The sequence below is a fragment of the Pyrgilauda ruficollis genome, unplaced genomic scaffold, assembly GCF_017590135.1.
Source record: "Pyrgilauda ruficollis isolate IOZ18807 unplaced genomic scaffold, ASM1759013v1 scaffold24, whole genome shotgun sequence".
In the NCBI taxonomy this organism is placed as follows: Eukaryota; Metazoa; Chordata; class Aves; order Passeriformes; family Passeridae; genus Pyrgilauda; species Pyrgilauda ruficollis.
Window position 1 is genome coordinate 16,277,774 of NW_024523648.1, and position 12,596 is coordinate 16,290,369.

General features: G+C 38.2%; 1 protein-coding gene across 3 annotated transcripts in view; it reads right to left on the bottom strand.

Annotated features, from left to right (window-relative positions):
* Window positions 1–739: 739 nt before the first annotated feature.
* Window positions 740–12,596, bottom strand: part of EPM2A (EPM2A glucan phosphatase, laforin) — a 37,069-nt gene continuing 25,212 nt past the window's right edge. For all 3 annotated transcript variants that reach the window (XM_041469856.1, XM_041469854.1, XM_041469855.1), the window contains exons 3-4: window positions 4,059–4,300; window positions 740–2,631 (exon numbers count right to left, since the gene is read on the bottom strand). In XM_041469856.1, coding sequence (XP_041325790.1) covers window positions 2,351–2,631; window positions 4,059–4,300 — 523 coding nt within the window. In that variant the 3' untranslated portion in view covers window positions 740–2,350. The remainder of the gene's footprint in view (window positions 2,632–4,058; window positions 4,301–12,596) is intronic.

Sequence of the window (12,596 nt, forward strand, 5' to 3'; positions counted from 1 at the left end):
AGTCTGCTACCATTGCCAATATAATCAGAATTAGGAAGTAGCCAATACAGAGTGACCGTACTTAGTCATATACTTGTTTGTGCCATGTTGTGCACTGCTCAGCCCCAAGAGCCCTAAAACTATATATATCCACATATATATATATACACATTATCTGTGGAACAATAAAATCTACAAGTATTTGCCCCAGCATTTATTACAAGTTGCATCTGGAGGAAAGGGCTTCTGTCAGGGATGCTTGGAAACACATTTTAAGCTTGTGGTTTCAAACAAATCTCAGCAGAAATGTAAAACTTGAGCAAGTTGTACTCTCTGCTTCTCATGACATTCCGTTTCTCTCAGTGCTTGATTTTGAGGAGAATATGGTAGCAAAAGCCCACCAATTTTACTTTAAACTCAGTCAAAATGAGGTAACTCCTGGGCAGGCAGCTGTAGCTCTGCACATTTGCATGTGAGCCCAACAGCCAGACAGGAGCATCCACACACTCCCTCTTCTCTCTGCTCTGGGCTAGGAGAAGAAACACCTGTAGTTGCCTTTGAAGGTACCAGAGGTGCCATATGACCCACACACCTTTGCTGTGCTGCTTTTTGAGATTTCCTGTCAAACTGACACAGCACAAGACAAAACATGGTCTGTTACCATTAAAGTGGCTGGTTCCACTTCTGTATAGAAATATGAGTTATGAACCCTTTTTGCTATTTGTGAAATTGGGAAACAAAGACACATGACAAAACGGGCTGTTGGAATAGTCACTTTGTCTTTATTTTCTCATCCATTTTCTAAACTGGCAGTGTTATTTCAAAAAATCAGAAATTAAGTCATGGTCAAAACCACACACAGAATAACTTAAATAAACATTTTTCTTTTCAAGATGATTGAAGTATAGGATAAATAAAATGTATTATTTTGGACATTCTCCATAAACAGCTCATATCCAATAGTTTCTCCATTAAGTATTCAGAAAATCAATATTTATTACTTAAACCACTCTGTCACTGACTGCATCTTTAGAGGAACAAGTTGGCTGGAAAAAATGAGATGTCACTGAAAAGAAACCTATCGAAGTTATGTTTCTTAATGTTTATGCATCCTTAATTCCCTCTTCTCTCTTGAACTCAACCTACAGCAAACTGGCTTTATCTGATTGGGACTGGAAGCTGCTGGTGCCATTGCTTAGCTTAGCTCAGCTAAGCAGTGCTCCTTGGACCAAGCAGCAATGGGAAACAGTAGGGATCATCCATAAAGCTAACACTGAGGCTAAGCTCCTGAGAAACCATCCTCTGCAGAGTTGCTCCTTGTTCCTGTAGGGGAATGTATTGACTCCATTCAGCCCAGAGATAGCCCAGCACTAGCTTCAATCAGTTAAATCTAACACACACCCACTGCTTGCACAAGGGGAGGCTTTTGCTGTATTGAAGATATTAATCTAGGTCAACAGCCCAGAGGCTGTGGTGCCAGTCCTGCACACTGCTTATCACACAATTCCTATAGGTCTGTCTTACTCTGGTGATTACTGCTCAGACCGACTTGGCACCTAAGAGAGCTCCTGTTCAGCATTGAATGGACCAGAGGAGCAAAATGCACCTTCAACTCAGAGAACTCACAGCCTAGGATAATGTAACAAACAGTGGTCCTGCCCCACAACAAAGCAAGGCTGCCACAGCTGGAGCTGTGTCCTCTCTCCATGCCACAGCCCAGCATACCCCCAATGTCATAAAATAATATAATAAAATAATAAAATAAAATAGCTGGAGCTCATAATATTTAGCATTAACTAGATGGACAAAGAGTAAATCTTAGTTCACTGCATTAGACATTAGCTTTTTGGTTTTAAACACTGAGTTGAAGAACCAGTTTCCTTCTGGTCTTTCTCATCAATACCACTCTTCTACAGAATTACTACAAAACACTGCAACATTCTAATATCTGCTTAAAATAACTGAGCAGCTTTGATGATGGTCTGCTCGATCCTAACCTGAATCTTAATCCAGTCAATCTTCGTATTTTTTTCTTGTCACTTTTCATTGCCAACTCTATTTCACCTCACATCTTGTTTAGTGTCTACTCTGAAAGCTCAGTTCCTATAGGAAAGTGGTTAAAAGAAAATCTTGTTTCACTTTGCAGTTTCTAGCTCTCATAGTTTCACCAAAAGGCTTGAAAACATGAATCATGTCAGCTTAAAGAAAGCAAATAAAAAACTCTAAGGCACTTTTTAAACAAAATTCTTATCACTTTTACAAGATTATAATCTGAAGAGGTGAGGTGGGTGCCTGAGTCACAGAAATTTCTAAGTCCTTGGGGTTCAAATGTAAGGATTCCTCTTCACCTTCCTTTTCTTCTTCTGCTTTTCTACTCTTCTATTTGATATGAGGAACGAAGGTGCCCAAATTTCTGGTAGAAATCTTCTTCAGCACGATTCAGAGCTTCCTCATCTATGTAGACAGCTGGTCTCCGGGAAGCCAAAAAGTACTGCACTTTCCTGATGCTCCATCCCATCACATACCTCAGCCAGCCGCTGACAGCGGCTGTAGACCTGCCAACACCAGCATTGCAGTGAACATAGACTGTGTGTCCGTTCTGCAGCAGCCCGTGCAGGAGGCACACGGCTTGTGGCAACATCTGGATTCTTCCTAAGGTTGAAAACAAGGCACGTTCATTTGCACTGGACAAAGTCAGTTCATGGCTGAGATTCAGCCTGTACAGCCCGATGAATTGTGAAATATAACAGCAGACCTGACATACTCCACTTTTTTCTTTCTTTTCTCAAATTACTTTCTAGGCTAACTTGGATTTATTTTTTTTTTCCTTGCAATACAGAATCAGATCACACAAAACTGTAAAATGCCCCAAGTCTTCTCTAAATATACATTCTGATAACATCAGATGTGTGTGGCATACTCATTTTCAAAGGAACTGAGACAAGGCAGCACATTATAGAGGACAGCACAACTTACATAGCATTAAAGTTAGCAAGCCAAAAATGATTTTTTTTTTCTTTTTAATACCAGAGGTTTGTGAAGATATCTACATACTGCTGATTTCTAAAACATTTTAATGAAGGCCATCGATTCAGTAAGTGAGGGAGGGAGAGCAGAAGATCATTTTTCTGTACAACTTAAAATTGTTATGATTTCACTGTCTACTAAGCATACAGTCAAACAATACAGAATGGCCTTTCTCACCCCCAAAGGAATGAACATACTACATTTTTTGACACTTTTCTTCTGGCTATCCTGAGAAACAGAGCTGCAAGCAGCAGAACCCAACTTTTCCTCATGGCACATATGAGCACTGACATTAAGCCCTTTCAAATCCCTGTTTTAAGGTCTCCTGTCTTCCCTGGTGCCGCAATGCTGATATGACAGTTATCTGTTTGGGGCAGTGGTATTTCACTGTGTTGAAAGCACTCACTTCTGCTGGCGGGCTGCACACTTGAAAACACACTCACTTTCTAACCTTCTGCTTGGAAACTAGACTTTGAACTGAGCATTCTGACCAAGGACTTTAAAAGTAGTAGTAATTGATGTTACAGCTCAGATGCCATGAGTATTTTCAATTAATTGCAAACTATTATGTAAATGTTGCTGCTATGGAGTTTCATCAGATTGGGATACTACAGCTAAAGAAAAAGTGTTTGTTGGGAAAGAAACAGCAGACACACAGCACTGTCTCTCCATTTTTAATCAGCAAAGGTGGCAAGCTGCCCTGCTTTGCAAACTTGCATCTTCCACCTACACAGCATATTTTCATTATATAGGCCGAACTCAAGCTGAAAGTAAAAATAGTCAAGCAGTTATTGATGTCAGATGGCTTTAAACAAACACAAATAATACTGCCAGACACAAAGTACTTCAGAGGGCCTCTCTGCCTACAAGAAAATATGAATAATTTGTTAAAGACAGCACACAAAGAAACTATACCTTGTGCTCCAGCTATATTTTCATGCAAAGTGTGCACAGAACTCCTCCCCTCCCCACCAGCTGTCATGAAAGTGACAGATTATTAACTCCAAGTGTTTGCTGCTATTAATTTACTGCAAGAGTGACATGAGCATTACCTTCAGTGCTCATGTCTGCAGTTGGCATCCAGACATAGGCAAGACCTTCTTCCTTATACAGTTTCATGAGGATTTCGGGGCTCATGGGTTCTGGGTAGCGGTTGCAGCCCCAGGAATTTTGAACAATGTCAGATTCAGTCTGGAAGTTCATCACAGCTGTAACACCCAGCTCATGCTTCAGCTTGATGGTCACATGCTCCAGCTGCCGAGGGCAACTTCCCAGCCAGATGTTTGGCAGAATCCTAGCATTGAGAAAACAGTGGGATTGATGCCAGTATCTTAAAGAAATTGCCAAGTTCAGCAGTGTTCCTGTTCCAAACCTGCTTGACATCATCACACAAACACTGCTAAAGCACAGACTTTTCATGTCAGGCAGTAACTTCTTATTTCATTACAACTTGTTTTACAGTTGAGTTGGTGATGTCAGATGCTGGGGATCAAGCTCCTAAACTACCCCGAAGAGCCAGATGTACTGAGAAAAAATTTCAGAGCACAGTTATAGCACAGGTCTCCAATGCATCATTCATCGCTAAGCTTGAAGTAGAAGCTTACTAATATCAGGGATTAAAATAAGAAAATTCTGAAGATTCATGCAATTTATATACACAGAAAAATGAAACAAAACAAAACAAACCAAACCCACAAAAACCCAAACAAACAAACAAAACAAAATCCCCAAAAACAACAACAAAAAACCTAAAGAATTCACATGCTCCAAATCTGCATTACTTTAGTAATAAGTCAAACATAAAGAAGTTTTCTAACTCTTTAGCTACCACTATAATAAGGGAAGTAGGGAAAAAAGCATTTTGAACAACCCTTCTGTGATGAAACTTAAAAATTAATGAGTAATTTTCTTTTATTTTTTCCCTGATCTCTTGGAGGCTAGTAGGAATCAAACATATGTACAGCTTCCCTCAAGGCCTGAAGGACCAGAAACTTTTCAGCAAAACAAGAGGTTTTTTGTTGGATGGGAAAGTATCAGAAATATGGTTGTTTATTGAAATCAAACTTCAAGACTTCTATGGTTTTCCCATTGCTGATTATCATAAAACTATTGTATACTTCAACAGATGTTGACAATATAAACTGAATATTTAGAAATTTGTTTTCAAATGAGGGGTTTTAATATGCACATGCAATTAAACTGATGGCATCTACAATGGATTATTCAGATGCTCAAATTATTAGTGATCTACTTTAATTTCTTTTTGCTTCCATTGACTTCGATTTTGAACGTGTAATCTACAAACTAAACAAAATATCCCTGCATTTAACACAAAACTTTGCAAACCTTATTAACTGCAACAAATCTGTAGCACTACTAACTACAAACTTAGCAAACACTATTAAATGCAAATCTACAACAAAAGCAAGATCCTCAAAAATAAAGTCTGCCATGTATGTCTCATGATCTTTCCCAGTTTTAACCTCGGCAACAAATAAGGAAAAGTTTTATGTTTTTTCAGGAGCCTATAAACCACTCTTAAATCATCAGGTAGCTATTTCCATTTTACTGTCACAGTAATAAGTAGTAGCATTTAATTAAGACCTGTAATTGACTGTAATTATTAAATCCTGCTATATTCATACTGCAATAGATTAAAAAAAATTCAGATACAAGAAGAACTAATTATTATTATTTCCTGTTTGTAATTATTGTTATAACAATAATTATTGTTATTACTGTTTCCATGGTGAGTTGCATACTAGCCACACAAACACAGCCTTTGGCCTTAACAGCCCCCATTTCAATGGGACAAAACACTTGATCTCAATATATGGTAACTGAGACCAATTTAAACAAATATATTACATAGCAAATAACCATTTCAACCATGTTCCAGTGAGATCACTTGACAAGATTTGACTTAGTTTTTGTTTCATATACATGTTCAAGAATTGCCCAAAATCCAACATAACCAGCTCAAGCATTCCCACTGATCAGAGGGATGGGCAAAGATCACTGCAACAACTCCTTCACCGCCCCCTTCCCATGTGCCAGCCCAACAGCAAGCCCCATCCTAACCTGAGCAAGTGACTGCTGTCAGGATTCTGCCACAGGAACCTGCCAGGATCATTAGGGCATTTCAAGGTGCTGAGTGTGAGCTACAGCGCCCTAACAGATGCTGACCAATGGCTGGAGATGAGCAATGGCCACAAAACTCCATTCCCGGAACAGAGAAATGGCAATGTCACTAATAACTTGTGACAATATGAGGATATTATTTCAAGAACAAGAACATTAGTACCCTTCCTTCAAAGGCTTTCCTGGAGACTCATACATATGTAATTCACTTGATACTTTGTGAAACATCTAATGTACTAAAATTACCTTGATGGGAGGAAAAAACATGTGTTTTCTAGGATTTGATTAAATGAAAAGTGACTAAAGCATTCCTGAGATAAATAAAATTCTGAGTAGTACTCTTGCTTACCGATAAACCCATGCTATATAATTTTTCCCCCAATGATTTTTTAATGGGTGAACATCAGAGCTGTGCTATCTGCAAGACCCCTGGGATATAGACCATTTGTTTATTTTGTCTTGCAGCCTAACAGGTCTTGCACATGACAAGACCACCTGTATTGCACAATACTAATTGCATTTACTGAACAATCTGAAGAGTTCACCAAATTTTTATCACTGTCTTTCCCCACAATTAACTAAACTAGTGGAGTCATTGAGAGAATAACCTAAAAGATGTATTTAAGATAGGCAATTCTTGAGAATTAATTTTATGATCAGGTCCTAAAATTTAGCCTTTGAGAGGATCAAGTTGTAGCTTTGACCTTGGTCTACAAGCCTCTTATCTACCCACCTACAAAAAACTGTAATTCTTGGTCTTGCTGGCCAAGGCTTAACCACCCTTTTACCATGCAGCAAACAGTACTGCAGAGCTGTCCTATAAGCCAATTTATGTAAAAGTTCTAGGATAATCCTACTGCATAGTACCTATATTTCTATTTGGCTTTATCTAGTTCAAACCTTATCTTTTTCTGACATCAGAAGGAAGGAATAAAAGGGGTTGGTGCATGTGTGAGTACAGAGACTAATGGAGAGTTTAGCAGCTATATTTTATATATAGATTTTTTTGATAGCCCTACTGAGGGTTTCATTATGCTGAGGATCAGGAAAACATACATATTGAACCAAGCAAGCATGTGGTAATTTCATTTTTATATCTCTTTCCTTAATGATATAACTTTTAGTTTTCCTTTTCAATGTGGCCCTTCTTTAAGTTGCCACTGAATTTCAGTAGGTAGCTAGATTTTAGCCACAAGACCATTTGGCACAGGAAAGAGCTCTTTTATGTTCCACTCTAATCTGTCAAGTTACAGTGCTCTGAGCTCTCTGACAGCCACTGCTTTCCAGCTCACCTGTGGGTGTATTCCAGCAGCAGTTTATGTGATCCCTAAGCACATCAAAAAATATTAGGAAATTATTAGTGATCAATAGACCTTTAATCTTTTCAGCTGAACCCCTTTGATGTTCCCAAAATATCAAAAGAGGATGGTGTTTTAGTAAAATTCTACTTGAAACTTTGCTTTAATATAAAAATGGCACTTTGTCAATGTGCATCTTCACTCTCTGCATCAAGGATAATAAACCATGTTTGGCTCCAGAAGACATGGTCAATTCAGTCAGAGACAGTTTATCAATGAAGAAATCACCTAGAGTGATTCAAACATAAACAATGTTTAGCAATCTTCTGAGATTAAGTCTTGGAGATTGTCTATAAGCCCTTGCTTTATAGATACTTTCTGCCAGCTACTTTCAGCTACACTTCAGTTCCCCACCAGCAGTATGGATACAATATTTAAGGGGACTTTCAGGGGTCCAATGGATGAATTAATGCAAGAAGCTTGAGGTTGTGGTAACAAGGACTAAATGTTAGGCAAATGTTATTCAGTTTATTTTTACAGAGCCCAGACTGAAGGCTGACATATTTAAAACCTGCTTTTTGACTTATAAACTGAGAAAACCAACAATTATTTATCATTACCACTGAGAAAATATGGAACACCCTGCAAACACTTGTACACTTCTTCACAGCACACTTAAATTATTTTTAATGATGTAGACATATATTGTGTTTGTTGGCTTTCTCCCAGGACCCTGCACAGTCTAGATTAAAATATAACAATTCAGAGTGAATACACTAAAATACCAAATGCATTCCATTTAATCAATGTGTATGCAAATGTTCTTCCCCATCCCTAGGGAGAAAATGAGTCTGAGGCAGTGAAAAATTAGCATTGTGAATTTTTTTTTTTTTTAATGGTGCACACCAATTTTCAGGTTGGTTTACAAAGCATGACACACCATACCTTTCAATCTTAGTACAATAAAACCAGCCCAGCAACTGTAATTGTAGGGTTGTGATTTCCAGGGAAGGTGACCTGACCTAGGGGAAGACATCAGGCAGTCAGCTCTTCCTCCATGACACCAATGTCTACTCTGCTTCTTCAGCAGCTCCAGTTTTACTTTTGCTAGTAATGCTTTGAGAAAAACAGATCCTAAATTGAAATTTCCTTAAAATGCTGAGTTGCAAGCTGGGATGACTCAGGTACTGCTTCCAGATCTGAGCAATCATCAGTGTGCTAGGAGAAGGCATCTTAGAATCTACCCTAAAATTAATCAACCCTCTAAGAGGTACAGTTCTTATAGAAAAGGATAGGATTTGGCACTTTAGGAACACATTTCACAAGAATATCTATCAGGTACTGACAGGTGTCCTCTTATCCTGATAGTTGCCAGCTTTAATCAAAAGAGAGGACTTTGCAAAACTAAGGAAAAATAGCAGGGTATTTGTCATTGTTTATTGGCAACAATGATCTATCAATGATTCCATTTGTTTATACAAGTGATATTTTTGACCAAGGTCCAGTCTATTATTTTAAATGAAAAGTGATGGATTGAATCATCCCTCAGTGCCAGGTCAAGGTGTAGCCTGTGTTGAAGCTTGCACTCCACTTTTCTACACCAGACTTCCTTAAATCCCATTGAGCATCTGATGACAGTGAGATAAGTGCTAAAATACACATATAACAAAACAGAGCCATTTAGCTGAAAAAACAAACAAAATAATGATTAAATTAACTCTGTCCTCCTCAAGATTCTTATATCCTAAAGGTATAGCATGCAACCACAGCTACATAGAACTTGCAGTAAAACATACTCTGCATTCCCAGAAGTGCAACATATATAATTCAGTCAATTTACCCCTAGCATTTTGTGTTGCTTCTAGGCATGCAGAGTGGTTTTGTTTTTTCACCAGTGTAGTGCTATTACCCTGGTACCACTACAAGCAAGCAGCCCAAAGGGAATACAGGCCTGAAGTACAACTCAGTCACAGACGATCTTTGCAGCACTTAAATTACTAGAGACTATTTCCAATTACACTGCATTCCTATTTCCTCTCCGGGTGGCACAGGAGTAGGAACTCATTCAGAATTTTTTTATAAGGTTGATTTTTAATGGAAAATTATGATCTGTCTGAACCAAAAACTTCATAGAAATTTTCAACTTTCAGCCAAATTTAAATTAGTTCAGAGAGCAGATGTCTGTTCCCTGTCTCATATGACACAAAAAAGAGATTTCCAGAAGTATTGCTTTGGGCATATTCAAAATGAGAATATAGGAAATCCTCAGCTATAGCTGAGATGCTCTTTCATCTTTTCTGCATTCTCTGCCCTGTGACAAGGCACATCACTTTAAATGGCAATACCACTGGATTATGATGACCCAGAACTATCATCGTGCATGTGTTCCTTCTATTGCCTGTGGCATCCTTCTAACAACATATAGCAGCTTATTCATAGGTCTGTGTGTGCCTTCCCTGAAGTACCAAATTAGACATCTCTCTTCCAGGCCTTCCTTATTCTTTTCTCTGAACCTGTGACAGTGAGCACTTCCTAGAAATCAGATGAGGTTCTGTACTTTTGTCAGAGTAATCTGGAAACATTATTTAGATTGCTGTCTAATGCCTTGAAATGCATTCACAGACAGAGAAGAATTTTCTAATTACCAAATTCTGTTCTCCAGTGGAAGATCCGAGCATGTTCAAATATTATTTGATATGCAGAAAACACACTGATTATTATCCTCACCTCTGAAAAAAACTTATTTTGTCCAATATGAATAGTGCAGCCACAGGTCATAGATACAGCTTGTTGTCTCCACAATGGACACAAAGAACAGATTATTTCCTTCTACTCTGTAAAACCCTTTTACTTTTCTCTAAGTTACTTACACACTCCAACACAGCTTTGCATTCTTCACTCATACACACACACACACGCGCGCGCGCTTGTCATATATTCAAAGCATCTGATCACTCTTGTTTGCCTTTGGACTCTCTCTCTTTTTGAATATGTCATGCCCAGTACTGAAAAGAGTACATTTCTGAGAAGAGCCAAAGATCACTTACTTCTTGTGCTTCAAAGGCTTTATCCCTCTTTAAAGTTCCCTGGCAGTTCTTCTACAGCATGTCATTGCTGACCTACATTCAACAGGGGATTCCTTTTTCAAGTTAAGATCTTTCCAAACAGATGAACCTACTCAACAAGGAGAGACCAAAGTTTGCCCAAACCATTATTAGTTTCAATTGGCAGTGGTGTCAAATTAAAATAAATGAATATGCAGCAAAGGAGCAGATGAGATTCACAGCTGATGAATGCATCTCTGTAACATGTCTTGGAATAAATAATCTCACATGCACATCACTGTATTTTAAGCTAGCTATAATCAAATAGAAAGGGAAACAGCGCCCGCTTGTAGTGACACTTGGTGAAAGCATTGCCTTATAAAGAGATCAAAGTGGAAATATGAGCCTGTACCAAGAAGTGAACTGAAAGTATCAGAAAATTTATAGTAACGGTCTAAAAATCAAGGATCCTACTCTATGCACTCAAACTTTGAACTTTTTACTAATATTTTGTTGTATCAAGAAAGATATAGAAAAATGAAGATATTAAAACTCAATTCAGTAGATTCCAGCAATTTCTTGTGAAAATACTTTCAAATGAGGGCAGACTAAGGATTTAACATTTTTAAGAGGGAATTTAATAACTGTTTAAAGACCATATGTATGAAAAGGGCAAACCAACTGGCTTTATCGAAATCAAAGACATAAAGAATACCAAATTTTATAAAGCTTCACCTATAAAGTAAGTACCAAGAGATGAGGAAAATGGCAACATTTTAAAAATAATTTTTTTTCTTGTGTCTTCCTCCAAAATACAGACAGCATGGACAGATACCAAAACAGAGGAGTCCCTTGTTTGTTCTTGCACAGGAATTCTGGTTTTACTATAGTCTGTTTAAACAAAGGACAGAAAGATCTCTCAGCAAAATGCCTCTTTACCAATGAAATAATAATGTAGGACTGAGGGGTTACGACACTGACATTTCATTGCATATTGCACAGGGCACAAGGGTAAATGGTTGTGGTCTTAATCCCTTCTCCTGTTGATTTACTGATAAAGTCACCCTGCAGAAGAGAAACTGATGGACTCTTCTTGATGAGAGGCCTGACTTAAGCAGGATTGACTGGCAACAGTCAGATGCACTTCATTTGCCAGCACAGATTCAAGCAGTAGTAGCCAGAGCAGGAAATCAAGGTTTGATGATGCTATGGTCTGACTCCAAGGTAGAATAAACAGGCTTAATAAGATCACTCTTATCAAGAAAGATTGAATAAATGGCCATAACCTTAGCAGAAGCCACCAGAGAAAAGCACTGATTTATGATAAAACTATATCCTACTGAAACAACACAGCTGCAGACCTTGTAGAAACTACTTATATTCTTGAACAAAAAAATGCTCTTACCTAAATGTCAAATGTAGAAGGAGCACAAGTCATTGCTTATAAATTTGTTCTGCTTTAGCACTGAAAGAGTGCAGTTTATTGCGAAGTTAAGATTTCTACCTCAAGGATTTAAATGAGGAGAATTAAACAGGCTACAATGTAGTTCCAAGGTGCTTTTTTTACTTCTCATTATTTGGAACTCTGATGAAAAGCAATTAAGGTCTGGCAAATGTTCTACTTAGATGTAATTTGAACTACTTATCTAGCCTCTCACATGGGAGCAGACTTGGAATGTAGAAAGAAACACCTGCTTTTATCACTTCAGAACAACACTTTGTCAACTTAGCAATATGCAAAGTTTCTCAAGCCCTTGAATTCTGAGTCTTACACTTAATAGTACCTTACTTATTCCATGTTCACAAATCTGTGGCATAAAACTACCTCATTTACTGATATGCCAAGAAGATAAACCATTAAGGTTTGACCTCAAGCTGACAATGTGGTAAAAGTAAAGCAGGTAAGAGTAATATCAAACCTGAAACTGAAATAATGTATTGCCCAGACATTCAGCTACAAAGTGGTTCCAGTGTTGCACCGCCCTCAGGTTCTGCTTTCTCAGGAGAGGACTTCCATAGCATCAGCTTGACGGTACTAAAGGGTTTAATTGTCCTCACTTTACCCACCAAACTGCTCTTACAGCAGGCACCACGGTGCCTTGAGGTT